Source organism: Pteropus vampyrus, unplaced genomic scaffold (assembly GCF_000151845.1).
Source record: "Pteropus vampyrus isolate Shadow unplaced genomic scaffold, Pvam_2.0 Scaffold22, whole genome shotgun sequence".
Lineage (NCBI taxonomy): Eukaryota > Metazoa > Chordata > Mammalia > Chiroptera > Pteropodidae > Pteropus > Pteropus vampyrus.
The window spans coordinates 7,646,630-7,665,583 of NW_011888803.1; the positions used below are offsets into that span (position 1 = coordinate 7,646,630).

Below are 18,954 nucleotides of genomic sequence, written 5' to 3' on the forward strand. Positions count from 1 at the left end.
GCTGAATGCTGGCTGAATGAATGAATGAATGATCATGGAGGAAGCAATAGGTCCAATGTTCTGAGCCCTGCAATATCCACTCTGCATGAATGCTTTCTCCTGGTGGCTTCCAGCTTATTTCTTATTTATGGGTTCTGCTCATTAATCAAAGGTTGATTGGTAACACCAGGCACGTTCTTGCCAAGATAACGGGTATTGAGTTTCTTTTCGCATGACCAAATGGCTTCCTCAAGAGATCAATTTTCCACCACTCTGATTGCGTTCTTGATCCTCCCTTTGCCATCTTTTGGCTTCAAGCTACAATGATGACACTCACTGTTAAGCATGTGGTGTAGGGCTGGAGACTGGCCTCAATATTCCTTCCTTACCTGTGCGTTCTCTTCCATACTCTCCTAATCCAAATTGTACCAGTGTGAATTTGTTTACTAGATTCCCCAACTCAATTACTTCAGGTCAATTTCTTTCCCTGGGCTCTCTTCAACACAGCAGGTGCACAAAGGGTAGGCCTCCATGGCCAAAACAGATCTGGAGTTTGGGCAGATGTCCAAGGATATGAGAACATACCTGCCAAGTCCTCAGGACACATGTCTGAAAATAGGCCCCAAATAAGGGTATCGAGCAGATAGGGAAGACACTAATCTCGGGATAAGATCTCTTGGACCCCAAAAGTGAGGGATTGTGGCCAAGAGGGGCTGGGCAGGGGCTCTGTGCTTGGTGGGAAGATCAGGTGTTCTGCCTCACAGGGTTTTGGCCACAACCATGAAAGGTCCAATCAAAAGAGACTGGGATTGAAGCCAAGATATCTAGCTTCTGAGAATAATCAGGGGCTCCCTCACAAGGCTACAATTATCTGCTGGAGAACCAGAGACCCAGTAGGCCCAGGAACTGAGCAGTCCTCTGGTGGAAATGAAGTGGCTCTAACAGTTAACACTTAAAAGGATCTCCTCCCCCATCCCCCAAAAACGGATCTCCCCCTTTTAAGATTCTTACAATTCGGCAATTCAATACCACATCCAGAATCAGGATAAGCAGATCAGATATCAATTTGAAGTAGTATGAAATAGAAATATATCTTAGACAGTCTTTTTAATTTATATTTTAACGGTATAATGGTATTTTTAAATGAATTAGAAACATGCCTCATTCACACAACAGATGGAAGGTAAGAATATCACTTTATACGCTTAAAATAAACAAACTAGGAGTGGTCTCAAAAGACATGGTTCTAGTGCCTTTCAATTACAAGAAAGGGGACTCGATTTTAATAATGACAAAACAAAAATTACTCTCTTTCATAGACATTCACCAATATTTGATTGCCAATATCAGATAACATCATAAAACAGGCCAATATATCTACACTATATTATGATAATTTTACCAAATTAAAAATATATATATATATATAAAATCATTTTAATAGTGTTATAATATTCCAGTATATGAATATACCACTTTACTAACTAATCCCTAAATACTGGACATTTAGGTTGCTTCCAATATTTTGCTTCTTTAAACATGGCTACATTCTTTTGCATTAATTTTTACATACTTGGCCAATTATTTCCTTAAGATTAATCCAAAGATTTCAAGTTGATGAAGTAAAAGATGTAAATTTATTTAAAAGTTTCTGATACGTAGTGCCAAACTGTCCTTGAGACAGATTGTATTTCCAATCCTACTAGCAGTATATGAGAGTTGAATAGAAACTATGAATCTAGCGAAATTTGATTTAAATATCTAAGAAGAAAATTCAGCTTTCAATAGTGTTGAAAGTATATAGAAATTCAAGACTAACAATTCAAACATCACATGAGAAATTTTAATGATGCAATGGTGTCTTTTCGCTAATGAAAAATAGTGTATTTTATTTTGCTATATGCTCTAGATAGCTAAGAAAAACACATTTCCAATTTAAAATTATATTATCCTTGATTAACTCATCAGCATCATCAACATTAATATGTCAGAAAGATGTTGGAATTATAATACTACCGAAAAAACTTTAAATTTTCCTGATTTCTTTTTGAAGGGTTCTTAACATTTTAGTTTTGGTTCATAAATTTGGTTGAATTTGTAATTATATCATACCCTAAAACCTCAATGATTTTTACTTCAAAATCTTCAATTTCAAATCCCCCACCCCCATCAAAACCAAATGGCACATTTTTAGACATGTTTTAAAAAAATTGTCCTAAAGCTGAGAAGTAGTTTTGTCTTACAAAGTTGAGGAACCATAGAAAAACCATAATTAACCAGAACATCCATCGAGCACTTCCACCTACCTCTATCACAAATTCTACTGAAATAGACAATAAGAGCAAAAAAAAAGAAAAAAAGTTTATGTAAGGCATTGGTGAAAAAACATCCACAGAATAAAATATTATGCAGCCATTGAAAATCACGTTTTCCATGAAGTTGTAGTAATATGAGAAAAAGCTCATGCCATTATTTTAATTACAAATTATATATATGCATACATTTACATATTATACATACATGCAAACATAAATAAGCATGTGTATATTATGTCTATTTTTAAAAGATACAGAAAAAAAAGATTAAAAAATCTTTTTAAATTAGGAATGGTGGAATTGTGGGTCATTTTTTTAAATTTCAGTTTTTTTCTATGTTCCACATTTTCTGTAATAAACAAATAGACTTTTAAATGCTAGTTTAAAAAATGTCTTAGCACACATTCTACTAATGTATTCTACTTGTCTTTGACAACTACAGTCTGAAAAATCAAAATTAATGTTCAAAGGAAAAGCCTCAAGGATTTGCTAATCTTCATTATTACTATTCTTACCAGCAAAGTGCACTTCAGAGTTTTCCAGTGATAATGAAAATAAAATGGTTTTCTACTTAAGACTCCATATAACCATAAAACCTTATATGCTGACAACTAACCAAATCAGGACATCGTTTTCCCCAGTTCTCCTGTAGAACATTTCCCAGTGCAATCTCCCCAGAGCTCCAGAAATGAATAACTGGAAGTTTTGTGAATTAGTATTTTTGTTTTTTTTTTCCTTTGCCGTATACTGCCAAACTTGTTGACAATCCCCAATACATATTAACTACAGATCACCGTATTTTCTTAGCTGGAAATTATCAAAAACTTTGGCAAGCTTATAACAAACGATCAATTAATCATCTCCTGACCTCTCTCAAACCTTAAAATAGATTCTGTGATCCTAGCCTTAAACATCCCCTTCACAGAGATACCGTCTGTGACTAATTCAAAGTAACCCCACACACGCGAAACTATAAAACTCCTAGAAGAAAACATAGACAGCAAACTCTTTAACATTGCTCTTAGCAATATCTTTTTGGCTATGTCTCCTAGGGTAAGAGCAACAAAAGAAAAAATAAACAAATGCAATGACATCAAACTAAAAAGTTTTTGTACAGTGAAGCAAGACATCAATAAAATAAAAACGAGAGGAGATATTTGCATATGATATACCCAATAAGGGGCTAATATCCAAAATATATAAAGAACTCATACAACTTAACACCATAAACAAACAAACAATCCTATTTAAAAATGGGCAGAGGATCTGAATAAACATTTCTCCAAAGAGGATATACAGATGCCAACAGACACATGAAAAGATGCTCAACATCACTAATCATCAGGGAAATGCAAATTAAAACCATAATGAGATATCCCCTCACACCTGTCAGAATGGCTGCTATCAATAAATCAAAAATAAAAAGTGCTGGTGAGGATGTAGGGAAAAGGGAACCCTCGTACACTCTTGGTAGGATTATAAATTTGTGCATCCACTATGGAAAACACTATGGAGATCTCTCAAAATTAAAAACTGAGCTGCCATACAATCTAGCAACTCCACTTCTGGGTGTTTATCCAAAGGAGACAAAAACACTAATTCAAAATGACAAATGCATCCCTATTTTCATTGCAACATTGCTAGCAATAGCCAAGATATAGAAGCAACCTAGATGTCCCACAATAGATGAATGAATACGGAAGCTGTGTTATATATACAATGAAATACTATTCGGCAATGAAAAAAAAAAATCTTATCATTTGTGACGATATAGATGGATACAGTACTAAGTGGAATAAGACAGAAATAACAAATACCATATGATTTCACTTATATATGGAATCTAAAACAAACAAAACAAATGAATAAACAAAACAAAATAGAAACAGACCCATAGGGAATAGAGAACAAGCTCATGGTAGCCAAAGGGAAGCGGGGTGAGGATGGGAAGAAAAAAAGAAAAAGAAAGTAACCTCATAGCTCTCACTATCGGAGAGCCCTGTTTATCTTCACCAGAGCACATATCATCTGTTACATATTTTCTTTTGTGTTTATGTATTTACAGCCCATCCCCTACCACTAGACCCATCTGCTCCAGCAGAGAAGGCACTCTGCCTTTTATGCTCTCTACAGCATCAGCATTTGTGGAACAAATGAATGAATTTTCATCCTATACTATTTCTTCGCCCACTAAAATGAAAAGGTTCAGTTAAATGTCTTGCCTGACTAACAGGTCATCCACATAATATGCCAATTAGAGAACTCCCTCACTTAACTATGTGTTCTTGGGTTACTTACAATCTCCAATTCATTATTACTACTGTATTTTTAATTGCTAATTTTGAGTGATTACTTTGTGTCTACTGCTTGACTAAACATTTTACAAGGGTCGTCTGATTTAATCGTCCCAGGAATGATGTGAATACTATTATCATAGACATTTTGCAGAGGAGGAAACTGCCCTTCTCTAAGGTCACAGAACTAGACCCTGGATTCTACTCAGGCAGAGCTATTCTCCCAAGACAGCATGCTTACCTACAACATGACACTATCTCTCCAAATACAAACAAAACATCAGACAAAGAGTCATGTTTACAATAACTATAGAATTACCAAACTAGAATGACCCAATCAAATCACATTCAAAGACTGTCTTGCATTATTTTTTTTTTTTAAAAAGAGCAATCTAAATACCCTTTGGGGTTTTTGTTTGTTGGTTTCTTTTGTTTAATAGCTTTAAGAAGCATAGAAAAGACACTTTTCTAAAAATATGTTTTCAAATTTTATAGTACTAGGCCACACAATACAGTCAATTTCAAGACTACTTTAACATTACTAAACTTTAATTCTGCCAAATCCCAAGCTGTTTATTTTTCTCTTTTTTCCTTCTCTTTTATTTTATACTAAAAGTATACAGAACTTGAATAGCTCTGACCCTGAAACAAAAGATGTTAAACTTTGGAGCTACACCACAACTTCAAGCTTCAGTAATTTAAGACTTCATAAAATGTTGGTTTAGGAACTCTATATGTGGAACCCAAATGAAAACTTCGTGAGCAAAGCTTTCATTTAGACGCTCCCAAACTTGATTCTCTTAAAAAAAAAAAAAAAAGTCCAGGCAGCTCATAATGTGGAAACAATTATGAAAATTAAGACATCTGAAAACCACTCAAGCAGCTTTTATTTCTAGCTACATCTTACAAGACAAGTTGCTGCTGGCCTTTCAGCTGGCTTTCAGTAACTCTCTCCTCTTCCTCCTAGGAAGAATCAGGGTGTATCCAAACCAAGGTCACTTGGTGCTATGCATGTTTTCTTTTCCTGTTGTCCACAAATGTAGAACAGCCTTCACTTCTCTGGAAACCCTAGCCAGATGGGATTTGGAAGCTAGATTAGTTGGTACACTAACAGCCAGAAAAGGGACCACTCCTGCAAAAAAAGCAGTCATGTTTATTCACTAAATTCCTTTTTAATAAGGTATGTTAATGGCAAAATCAGGATGGTATGGGAGATTTAAATCCATATATTACCTCTGAGGATTTTAGCCATTAGTTTCAGGGCTAAAACTCTTCCCAGAAGCCTCTTTCCAGATACCCACAGGGCTCATTTCTACATCTTGTTCCCACTCAAATGTCACTTCACCAGAGATCCCTTCCATGACACTCTGCAAAAGTGCACCTCACCCCAACCTGCTTCACTTTTCACTCTTTAATGATTTAGTTTTCCTCATGGCATTTCTTACTACCTGACTCTGTCTATTTGGGGTGATGGTCCATCTCCCCATGCACTGAGGATGTCAGAGGCTTTGTGTTGTTATGGTGCATCCTGTATGCTCAACACGTGGCAGGCACTCAGGATACATGCTTACATGTGCCTGCATGCACCTCAACTGTTTATCCATACTGAGCAGTTACTAGTTTCTTCTTCTGCATACTTTCTAATTTGGGTCTCGCAACTTTTTCATTTCCCTATAGACTTGGCTCCAAGCCCTGCTGGCTGAGAAGTGTGAGGAGTGGAGTTTACCACCCTTGGTTTCGCCAGGGTAGATAAGACAGGGTGGTCTGAAGGTCAGTTCCACAATAGAGAACCTTCTCCCAGTCAATACAGACATCAGAACCTACGGCACCTCTTGGGAACATAACTTCAAAAGAGAGAGGGACTAAATGGCCAAAGCTAGAACAATTTGAGCAACAAAATAAAGTGGTATTGAATTATAATCCAAAGTATAAAATAAACATCTATGAGTCCATACTAATATAAGTAAATGACTGAATAAAATAAATGAGAAAGAAGCAAATCTCCCATGCAGAAGAATTCCAAATAAATTATGTGGCTATTGCACCCTAAAGGAAGGGAACAACTCCCACTCCTTAAGTATGGGCTGTGCACAGTGACTTCTTCCCAAAGAAAACAGTACAAAAAGATGGGGGGAGGGAGGGTCACTTTTCAGTGGAGAAACTTGACAAACACGACTTCGGCAAGATGATCAAGGTCAACATCAATAGTGATAAGTCCTGTTGCTAGCCTGTAATCTTAACAGGCTATGTTAAGAATGGAACTTTATCGTTATCTTCTTCCTCAAACCCATAACCCCAGTCTGATCATGAGAAAAACCTCAGACAAATCTCAACTGGAGACATACAAAATTCCTGACCAGTATGCCTCAAAAACTGCCAAGGTCATCAAAATAAAGGTAAATCTGAGAAACTGTCACAGATAAGAAGAAACAAAGGAGATACATCTAAATATAATGTGTCTACCAGATCCTGAAACAGAGAAGGCACATTAGGTAAAAACTAAAGAAATTTGAATGATGTACAGATGCCAGTTAATAATAATGTATCTGAAGTGGTTCACTAATTGTAACAAATGTACCATATCAATGCAAGATATTAATAATAGAGGAAATTGTATGCAGTTGCAGAGTGCAATATGGGAACTCTATACCATCTGCTCAAATTTTCTGTAAATATAAAATGGTTCTATAAATAAATAATTTGTAAGACATTTTTAAAAGCTGGGAGAGAGGATGTTATCAATTTTAAACTGCAGTAATTTCAAAATAAGTAAAGTCCATATGTTTCATATGCAGCTACTTTACTCTTTGCTATGGTAAAACACACAGAAGAGTAGCAGTTTGTCTGAGATTCAATTTAAGTGAATAATGTCTATAATAGAGTACTAGGAACCTCTGATTTTCTTGGGTAAACTTAATATGTTCATTCCATTTATGCCTTTTAACAGTAGGGCTGTTACAAATCCACTATCCTCTCTTAATACACCAGATCATTTCTCCTAAGAAAGCTAAACTCAACTTTGCTAAAGTTTCATTATTGTTTCTTAAGAACAAATGGTAAACTCAGGCACGTGAAACTGTTCTAATCTAGATCTTCTGTTCCCTACATAGAAACAGGTCTCCACAATACGCCAAGTGCCTCTCCTTGGTAGCAAAGGTCCCAAGACAGCAGCCACACACAGGAGGGGCAGGCACTCACTGGGTACGATTGGGAAATGAGAAATTTCGTGCCTCAAGTCATCTTAGGCTCAGAGGTGGTGACACACAGGGGAAAACTGCAGCCTGAGCTCAGCAGAATAAACAGTTTATTGTGCCAGTGGATGTTTATGAGCCCTTCAGGTAGGGAGGACCGCCTGCTGTATGTCAGCTGGTTCAGCTACTGATTTTCTCTTTCCATAAGTGGGTGGATTTACAGGAAGCCATGGTATACACACACAGCTTCTACCCCCAGGACTTGTTTAATAAACAACTGTAATCAAGTTTATTGTTCCCTAGATGTCACTGATGACTGAAGACTATCTTAAACTTCTTGATTACACAGGAAAGCAAACTTGAAAACATACAGAACTAAACCAAACAAAAAAGGTGAGACACAGATTTTATATGATCAGCAAACTGCCTGGCTTAGTTTATCCAAATGTAATGTAAATCTTTCGTTGTGTTTGCTTTCTCCATTAGAGGAAATTTTCATTTCATCTAATTCATTAGGATAGAAAGATGACCGATACATTTTGTCCTTTGACCAGCTTAAAAGTAAAAATGTTAATCTAAATGTTTAAAATTAATAATATTTATATATAACTCCATATGTTCCATTATCTCACAAATAATCTTTAGACCACTGTGTGATCACATGTCAGTAGCTCTGAAGGAGCATGTCAAAATTAAAGTGTAGTCCTTCATAGCTAAAAGAGGTATTCTTGTACAGAGAACGCTGTCGCCCTGTGAAAATGTATTTTGAGAACGCGCAAAGTGCCTGCTCACAGCACATGACTTCCCATGAGAAGAAAATAAGATTTCTTTATGTTGTAAAATTCACAGCAGAAAAAAGTCTTAGTCCAAACTGTTTGTCCTGACCTAACTGTGCTACTGCACAGAGTTGCTTCCCACCTCCTGTCCTGAGAAGGATATTCAACAGTCTCTTGCTCTACATGGTTTATTCTACATAGTACCCCACTGTTACCAGCAAAAGGTCAACTGTGATTGGCTGAGACCCCTCTATGCTTCTGGAGACCACACCAGCCCAGGTTAGTGCCTGGCTGAATCCCGAAACTCTATATAGCAACGAAAATCATGTTTTTAGAGCATGTGACTGCAGTGGGAAACAGTTGTTTTAATTGAGTTTTCAGAGTTTTGAAAGGAGAGTGCTGTTATTGCTAAATAAACAAGTCAGAGAGTCCTCCCAGGCAGGAATTCTACACTTTGGACAGGAAGCAAGTTCATCACTAAAGCAGAAGGCTCACAGCCCTCCCCATCCTGCCTCACTCTCCCACCCCTGGCCAGTCTGACAGTAAAATAGCACATCTGTGTGAAGACAGCCAGGTCATGAAAATGCTTGTAAAAGGCATTTGGATGCTGTGCCTGATCTCATCTGTTGGCCCCTCCAGCTCCCCTCGCCAACCTCCTCCACGTGCTCTATGCCCTGCAGGACTGCATCATCCACAGCTTTCCTCACTTTCTAGCGCCTGCCAATGGGAGGTAGAGCAAGAGATCTGGCAGAGGGAGGAGGCCGAGGCTGAGATAATGATTTCCCCTGCTCCCTCCTGGCCAGGCTGCTGTGGGCTGGCTGGGTCAGCTCCTGTCAGGCAGCCTCTCCACACAGACAGCCTTGCGTAGACAGCCTTGCCGGTTCCTTCCCTTGGGCTTTCAGGTTGCGGGGTGTTAACTGCTCTTTGCTGTTTCTAGCTCTGGGGTGCTGCACCTTCTCTTGTTGATTTGCATGAACTGTCCCCACCCAGTTACCAAGTTGCCATCCCCCTCCATCACCAGTTTGACTGAAACATGTTTCTTGTGGGACTCTTGAGTAATACAGATGCCATTTAAAGTACATTATAATACAACAGAAAAAGTATTATTTGCAAAGTTTTAATATGTTATGAATTTTCTGAAATTTTTTATTAAGATCTAGTACATGTTAACATTTTTTGGCTATAAATGTAACAACTCTTGGAAAAGAAAAAGAGAAATAAATCATATTCCTAAGGGCACAGATCAGTAGCACAATTCTTTTGATACTCTCAATGTCCCCTTACTCATACTAGAACCCCAGTATATTTCTCTATACATAGTAAGTTATTAAAAAAGTGAGTGACTTAACCACAGGTTATAGGGGTTATATAAAACAAAAATGACTGCGTTGGATTCCAGCAGGTCCCTGCAGAGGGAGTCTACCTCAGATGTCCAGTGTAATCCAGGTCAGCTCCCATGTGTTTGTAGTCTTGTGCACCATGGAAATAAATGACTTGAGTTTGAGTATTAATTTGGGCTCAAGGATTAGCCAGGCTTGAAACAAGATACTGCAGAAAAGAAAGCAGTAGACTTTTCCTTATGATGCCTATGAGGGGGGCGAGGGGAAGAAGAATGACAGCCTGAGCCAAGGGGGCACTGTAGCCTGATATGAGGCAAAAGCAACACTGGCACAGCTACAAGGGCTGCATCCTGGTGGGCACCACTGATCCAGCCCACTCAGCAGCCATTTCCAAGGGTAGGGCTAGCCATGGGCAATGTGAGGCAAGTGCTGCTCTCCTAGAAGCTCTGCGGTTTGCAGCCCTGGTAGAGATGTTATAAATGCAAACGATCTTCAGACCCCAGGGACATGAGGCAGACACAGACCCTGAGTAGACCAAAGCTCAGGGGCTCAGAGCACGGGAAGAGGGGAATGGGAGGCCTCAGGAATAAGCTTATCCCTAGTTCATCAATAGCCTCATTTGATTCTAGCATTCTTCACCTCTGTTGCTTCCAATATGCATAAAAATATGCTTGATGAGATTGGAGGCAGTCCTTGATCTGGAACCTGTACAAATCTATACAACTGGAAATTTCACACATGCATGCATTGATTCTCCTCAAGTGGCTTTTTATTTATTAGATTCGGACTCTCTTTTAGCCACTGGGGGAGAGGAGGAATGCCCTGATTTTGCACGATAGAAGCAGTCTCTGCCTCAGTGTCAGCCTATACCACCAGACTGGGAGCTTCCTAAGGGCTAGAAGAGTTTCCTACTCATGTTTGTGCGTCTGGTACCCAATATAGAGGCATGTAGTCAATGCACAACAAATGTTTGCTTCATGTGTTGGCTGACTGATTAGAAGTTAGCTGGCTGGAAGTAGGAGACGAAACCTGATCACACTGTATTGAATAATGCTTGGGTGATTTGGCAGTAGAAAGAAAGTACAGACTACTCCTTCAAGAAATTTAGCTGATAAATTCTTGGAACCTCTCCTATGGTATTCGACATACTTTTTATTAAATATTTATTTGTCCTAACCTCACTTCTAAATCTATTGGGTGCAGAGCTGGTATCTTTCTGCCTCCCTGTTCTTTGAAGCACAAACACAGAACCTTGCTTATAATTGGTATAAAATGAAAACGTGTCCAATTTGATCGAATAATTCCCAACTCCTGTTTCCAGTCTTTTTTCTTTGATTTCACTGTGAAAGCTGACAAATAGTTGTACCCTTCTTGAAACTCCCCTCCCAAGCCTCTACCCTCTCCTGTGTCTCCTATTCTTCCATCAGTCTTGAAATGTACACACTCCTAGACTCAGTTCTCAGCCCTCTCTTTTTCTCCCTTTAAACTTTCATCCACTAGAACTGCTATTGCTTAACTTATTTCCTCTGTGTGGATGACGACTGATTAAGCCCTGACACCTCTAAGTCCTCCCTCTCTCATGCTAAGCACCTATGTTGCCTTCAAGATAAACAAGAACAAAGTCTCTCTGTGGGAAGCATGTATGCAGGTTGCAATGCTCAGTCTCCCTCAGTTCAGCTGTTAGAGATGATGAGGACACAATAAGGAACTGATGTAGGAGACTAAAATGATGTTGGCCCCACTGATCGTTTGCAGTACAGCATTAACAAACTGGCAAAGAGGTGTGACAGCAAGGCTTTATCCCGCTCACATCGGCCAGGACCTTTAGTTCTCTGTCTCCCTGGTACTTTGCTTGGGCTCAGGGTACACTATTGGGGCCTCCTTCCCTGATGCCTTACTGGGTCCTGCCTGTCGTAGTGTTTTGGGTCTGTAGAGATGCTAACTCGGCTCCAAACCTGGGTATTTGGTATCTGGACTTCCCCCTGAGAACAATTCTCAGGGTCTTTTCATATGAACGTCCCCTCGTCAACCTCACCACACTGCCTACCTCTGACAAAAAAGGTCCAGCACGACCCCAGACTCCATTTTCTAAGAAGTCTTGTTCTGTGTGGTGCGACACTGAACTCAGAGCCATTCTTCTAACTCATTAAAAACTGTATATTGTATATTAAATATTGCCCTGCAACTTCTTTTGTGATTATTTTCTGTATCATTATTTGGCTTTATGTTCTATAGCAAAGGCTGCTAAATTGTGTTTTCCTTTTCTTACAGAGATAATAAACTCCATAGGGTGGCCACACGACTAAGTCCTTGCCAATAGAATACGAGCCTAAACGAAGTTTGCTACTCCCAGGTTAACCACCGAGTGTGTGTTCCTCTGTGCTCTTTCATCTTCCGGCAAGTTGGAACACAGACAGGCCTATGATCCAGCGTTGATCATTCAGACCAGGCAAAGCCCTAGAAGCATGACTCAAAGTAGTGCACAAACTAGTTTCCATCAATGATAAGCACAGAAATTGCGAATAAGCGTTTAGAAATGTTCACAGCAATTTGACATTGCTGTGAAATATAAGTGTGCATGATCAGTGGAGTATAAACCAGAACTACGGGTCTTTGGCACATTGGAAATAAAGAAAATCAGTCTTTAAACAGTGAGAGTTTGAGAAGCACTGCGCTTGCGAATGGCAGAGAAACGAGATGTAAGGAATTCTTTGAACCTGAACCATTCACTTCAAGATTGTCAACGAGAGAAAAATAAATTCGTTTTCTTCAAGTCACTGTGTTTTGGGGCCTCTTGGTCTAAGAAGCCCATAGCTCCAGGTGAAGATGCTGGAAAGAAACAGAATGTGAGCTTGTATTAGCTGTTCCTTGCAGCTCTTAGCGAGGCATTACAAAAAAGAGATGGGCTCAGGCAAGAATTGTTTGTAAGTTTGCAAGAAAAGGTAGAAAAGAATAGATGGTATCCAGAAACTGGGTGCCTTGGATGATTAGGAAAGTTAACTGCTTCTGTAACCACAAAAAGCAGAAAATAGAGGCTCACAGCTTCTCAAAGGCTTCTCAATAAGAAGTTACAGTGACCAAAGACAGGTCTACGGTCAAGATCGGAGTAAGGATGTATCTTCCCACTCAAGTCTGTGTTTTAGAGGACCTGAAGGCAAAGACCTTTAAAGAGGGGCAGAGAGGTGGGCCAAACACGGAAGTTGGAAAATAAGACGTCTTATGCTCAAGAACATGGTCCAAGACAGAATTTGGATGTGGTAACTGGCAAGTGAAATGAACTAGAAGCAAACAGACCAGAAAGAAGCCTATGAACTTTTTAAGAAATTATATTGTCATGGAAGCCTGGAAAGGCCCATTTTCATTCTCCCCTCAAAAAGCACACATTTTCTAACACGCATTTCAGATATGGCCACAGAGGGTACTGGGCAAGGAAGAACTTACCAGGGGACAGAGTCAAAGTCAGGGCCCCTGGGAGGCCTCTCCCTGAGAGCAGAAGCAGGGACCAACGACAGAATTGACTCCACGGCCAGGGCAGGGAGGTCTGAACAATGCCTGCTCAGCAGAGCTCCATCTTGTGTACGCACCTGTAGCTGCCGCACGTCTCCCATTCTTCTGAATGGTAGTTTTTGTTTTTGTTTTTGTTTTTAAATGAACTGGAGGGGAAGAAAGTGGAGCTGGAGAGGAAGAAAGTGGAGCTGGATGGAAGGCTGAGGCCTGGCCAGCGCTTACCTGAGCATAGTAGTACCCGGTCCTCCTGGGAGGCCAGCCCCACTTCTGCCAGGCCACTCACTGCCTTCCCCTTACCAGGAAAGGGGGTTTTTAGCAAATCAGTGTCATGGAATAAAATCAAGTGTGAAGTGAAAAAAAAAAGATCTGTTGTATAATGTTGTTTCTTGGTCAGAGCAAAGAAGGAAGGAAGCATTTTAGCATGAGTAATTAAAACAGAGGCTAGAGAAGGAAAGGCCAGACCTGTGGAGTGCTGAGAAACAAAACCCTTTCAAGAAAAGCATGGAGGGCTGTGATGCATAGGAGGGACAGGGTAGTGCGGGGAAAGGGGCAGACACTTTGAAGCAGTTGGTCCTGTGTCAGATGTAGGTTCATCACTTCAGCAATGATTCTAACCTGGCACACTGCTGATCTGTCCGGAGCCTTTTCCTTCCTCTCTAAAAATGGCATAATAACCCCAACTACCATATAGGACTGATGAAAGGATTAAATTAAATTTATGTTTATAAAGTGCTTAGCAAGATGCATAGCACCTAGGAAGTACTCAATAAATGATAGATAGTACTTCCCAAGAAAGTTAAATAACTCAAAATGTCTTTTTAAAAAATCAGTGGAATATACAGCCAGCATTTGGGAAGTTTAACTGTTCATGTTCTAACACCTCAATTTTACAAGACCCGATGACAAAGTCATCCTATACCCACACCAAAATAACTACGGACCAGGAATTAATTTCCCCACGGCCTGAGTACAGACCCAGTGACACAGTGACTAAGCTTAAGACACTGCCTCTTCCCTCCTCTGCTGCTTGAAATGAAGCAGGGAGACAGAAGTGGAGAAAGGGGTGAGGAGAGCGCGGAGAGACAGCATGGCATGGTAGGACAGAGACTCACCAGCAGAGAAGCAGGTGAGCAGAGCACTCAAAGAGCATGGCTCCCACGGCTAAGATCATACTCAACAGTGAAAGCTTCTCCTCTAAGATCAGGCTCAAGGCAAGAATATACACTCCGGATACTTCTATTCAACATAGTACTGGAAGTCCTAGCCAGAGCAATTAGGCAAGATAAAGATATAAAAGACATCCATACTGGAAAGGAAAAAGTAAAACTATATCTGTTCACAGATGACATAATCTTATAGGTACAAAACCGTAAAAGACTGCATTAAAAAACCTGTTAAAACTAATAAATGAATTCAGTAAGGTTTCAGGATTCAAAATTAATATACAAAAATCAGTTGCATTTCTATACACTATCAACAATCTGAAAAGGAAATTAAGAAAATCTCATATACAACAGTATCAAAAAAAAAAATAAAACACCTAGAAATAAACTTAACCAAGGAAATTAACTGCACACGGAAAAGTACAAAACATTGATGAAATAAATTTAAAAAGACACAAATAAATGAAAAGATATACTGTGTTCATGGATTGGGAGACTTAATATTGTTAAAACATCCATACTACTCAAAGTGATTTACAGGTTCAGAGCAATTCTTATCAAAATCCCAATGGCATTTTTTTTTTTTTACAGAAATATAAAAAAAAATCCTAAAATTCATGTAAAACCACAAAGGATCCCAAATAGCCAAAACAATCTTGAGAAAGAAGAACAAATTTGGAGGCCTCGCATTTCCTGATTTCAAAACACATTACAAAGCTATAGTTATCAAAACAGTATAATATTGGCATAAAGATAGACATACAGACCTATGGAACAAAATAGAGAGCCCAGAAATAAACCCATGCATATGCAGTCAACTGATCTTCAGCAGCAGTGCCAAGAATACACTGTAGGGAAGAGAAAGTCTCCTTGATGAATGGTGTTGGGGAAACTGGATACCACATGCAAAAGAGCTTGGGCTCTGGAGATAGCTAGCCTGAGTCTGAAGCCTTGCTTGCCAGCAAGTTAGTTAACCTCTCTGTGCCTTAATTTCCTCATCTATAAAATGGGGCTAATAACAGTATCATCTTCCCAAGACTATTGGGAGATTTAAATAAGAAGGTGCTTAGAATAGCTTCTGACACTGTTAATTTCATTACTGTTATTATTGGTGGGGCCTGAGGAAAGTTACTTAACCTCATTGAGATTCGACTTCTTCTGTTGTAAAAGGGAGACTAACTTGTTAGGTTATTGAACAAAGGGAACGATAGAGCCAATATAAGGCCCTCGACCCACTTCTTGTTCTAGAGGAGTCAGACAAGTCCAATAAGAAATAGGGCAAGTTGTTCTTAAGAGGTGGGGAGGAGGGGTCCCAAAAGAGATTACCAGGGAGGGGAGACCACAGGAGTGGGTCCCTGACATAACAACCCCAAAGCCAAGGTCTTCCCTCCTCTACCACCCTGTCCAGAATCACTAGCTGGTGTTTCTCACTACCACTGAGCTGAGCACATTTAGTCCCAGACGAATATGTATAAGAGGAGTTTAGCCAGCTAGGTTGAAAACCTGATGTTTAACCTTCTAATTCTATTACCATACTTCATCTGGACCACTCACTCTACCTGGATCTTAGAGTAATCCATCAAAATACATTCATCGATATACCACTAATGGTTTTCAAAGTGAGTTCTCATCCCTTTTCCCATTTGCTCCCATGGTGAGATGGACAGTGTAGTGTTCTCCGTTTTACAGAGAAGAAAACTAAAACTGGGAGAGACTGATTCACTCTGAACAGCTCTCATTGTTCTGGCTCAGGGCTCTGTTCACCACACTGACCATTGGAGCCTTTTTTCAGGGGTTAATTGTATGCCCCCATGAGATGAAATATGCAGATTTGTCCTCTATAATGACATTAATGCCTTTTACAAACATTTACTGTTCTAGAAGAAATACAATATGATTATGGCAAATGTCAATAAAAATTTGTAAGTGTATCTCTACTTAGAATCTTTGACAAGAATTTATGGGGAAAAGCCCATATAATCAAATGAAAATGACAAAATAAAACTCGAAATACGTGATAGAAAATAGTAATGATTACTCAGTTTGCCTGTTTCAGAGAACCCGATTTACTTCTAATGCATTAAATGATGCAACTTAAGAAACACCTTCTTCTAAGGTATTTTACTTTTCCCATAATCAGAGTCTACCCATTGAACTAGGCCACAGACTTCAATTATCTGCCTATAAGAAATTAGACTGAAAATTAACTGAGAAATGCTAGTAATGACCTAGCTGCAATCCACGGAAATTTAACCTTGCTGACATTCCTTTTCCTTTCTCTCTGTTGGGTGTTTATGGAATTTGCATATGTGGAGAGTGATATAAATGTAATGGGCAAGTCCCACTAGTCCCATTACAATGGATTCTACCCAACCACTGATGCCTCTCATCACTGTCCAGTTAACATTTCCCCACTGTTCACTATATGCAGGAGAAAGACAGATGCACAAAAACATGTATAAAGATGTAAAATGCACTCAGGAAGCTCATAACATAGAGCAGCTGGCTCTCAGCCAGGATTAATCCTCCACTCTCCCTAAGGACATCTCCCAACATCTGGAGATATTTGTAGTACACATAACTGGAGGGTGCTACTGGCATATAGTGGGTAGGGGCCAGAGATGCTGCTACACGGTACATGCACAGGACAGGCCCACAACACAGAATTATCCCGCCCAAATGTCAGTGGTGCCGAGGGCAAGAAACCCTGATCTAAAGGGTAAGATGAGACATAGAAGTACAATACGAGGTTGAGTATGGCATGAGCTATTCTAGAAACAAAAGTGAAGTGCTATGAGATTGACAACATTTAAAGGGTGAATAAAATTCAGTGTTGGCAAGGGTACAGAGAAAAATGGCACCTTCATAACATGTTGGTGAGAAGGTTAATTGGTACAACTCTTTGGGAGGGCAATTTGGCAACATGTATTAAAAAACTTTGAAAATGTATATACTATGTCTCTCTTTGCTTTCTTTCCATTCCCATTTTCTCTCTTCCTTCACCTTCTTTTTTCTTCCTTTCCCAGAACTGGGGGATATGCATGTGACTGAGAATGCAATATGATGAGAGAGAGTTTGAGGAGTTTCATTGAGGCGTGGGCTGTGGTTGGGAAGCCACCCGGAGTAGTGCGCTAAAGGGACTGGAGGATGATAATGAAGCTGCAAAGACACAGGGGCCAGCAGAACTGGCAGCCAAGAACAAGAAGCAATGGGAAGGGAAATGGGAACAGAAGAGACAAGATAGCCTTTGTGGTTGGGGGATGGGTTTTGAGCAAATAAATAAAAATATTAAAAATAATAGGAGTCAATCTTCTACCTGCCAGAGAAGATATGTATAAAGATATAAAGGGAAAAGAATAGAATGATCCCTGGGTACTGGATTTAAAATACATGGCCTAATTTATAAATGTACATGTTTACATAAATATATACATATATTTCCTAACTCTGTCTTCTCAGAGATCTAAAGCAATGACACCCCAATAAGAAGGGGTACATCGACCTTCCATATTGATTTCTAAATGCCATTCTCTACCTAAAGAGAGAACTAAGTCGGGGAAAGTACAAGAAGAACTTGGATGCCAGAAATAAAGTCAAAAGGACACAGGAACCAGCTCAAAGGGACTACCACTGGCCAAACTGAGGACAATTTGAGCAGCATAATAGTGAGAGTAACAGATTCCAACATATGAATACAAAAGGGAATCTATGAATGCTTCTAATATAAATTAATAAATTCATGAGGGAGGAAAAAAAAATTCTTTGTCACAGTAGAATGCCAATTAATCAATGTAGGAGTGATAGAAATAAAAAATCACCATTTGGCAGCTTTCATAGAGGTGGCTGATTCAGGTAGATGTCATCGATAAACACTAAGGCTGGAGGTGAAGGTTTAATAAGAAACAGTCTATGAGCATCACCTCAGAATACTCTCCCCAAAACACCAATAAATTTAAAAGGGAAAAATGATAAATTTAAGGTGGGAAGATCTGGTAGACACCAACATAGGCAGGTGATCAAGGCCACTATTCCAGGGGTGGGACAGGTTGATATTTTATATCATGTAACATGATGCACTGAGAAGAGCAGAGTATGACCTGAGTCTGGTTCTAAAGAAACAAATACCTGCTAGGCTCCAGTTGAGTCATCCTACAGAATGTAAGACCTGTACAACTACAAGGACTTTAGGAACAGGGAAAGTCTGAAGAACTATTCCAGAAGAGACAGCAAATAAATTTAACATGAATCCTAGATCATATAGGAAAGATATTTGGGGGATAACTGATGAAACATGAACGGGCTCTGTGGACTGGACCATAGTGTTGTACCAATGCCAGCTTCCTGGTTTTGTAGTGCAATGATTAATTTTATGTGCCAGCTTGGTTGCAT

General features: G+C 39.4%; 1 protein-coding gene across 3 annotated transcripts in view; it reads right to left on the reverse strand.

The window, feature by feature from the left end:
* LPAR3 (lysophosphatidic acid receptor 3) overlaps window positions 1–18,954 on the reverse strand; it is a 75,664-nt gene that overhangs the window by 51,731 nt on the left and 4,979 nt on the right. The window contains exon 1 of one of the 3 annotated variants that reach the window (XM_023528061.1): window positions 369–390. The exons of the other annotated variants lie outside the window; for them this stretch is intronic. Within the exon in view, the coding sequence (XP_023383829.1) occupies window positions 369–386 (18 nt within the window). The 5' untranslated portion in view covers window positions 387–390. Of the gene's footprint in view, window positions 1–368; window positions 391–18,954 lie in introns of those variants that run through there. 3 annotated transcript variants of the gene reach the window in all.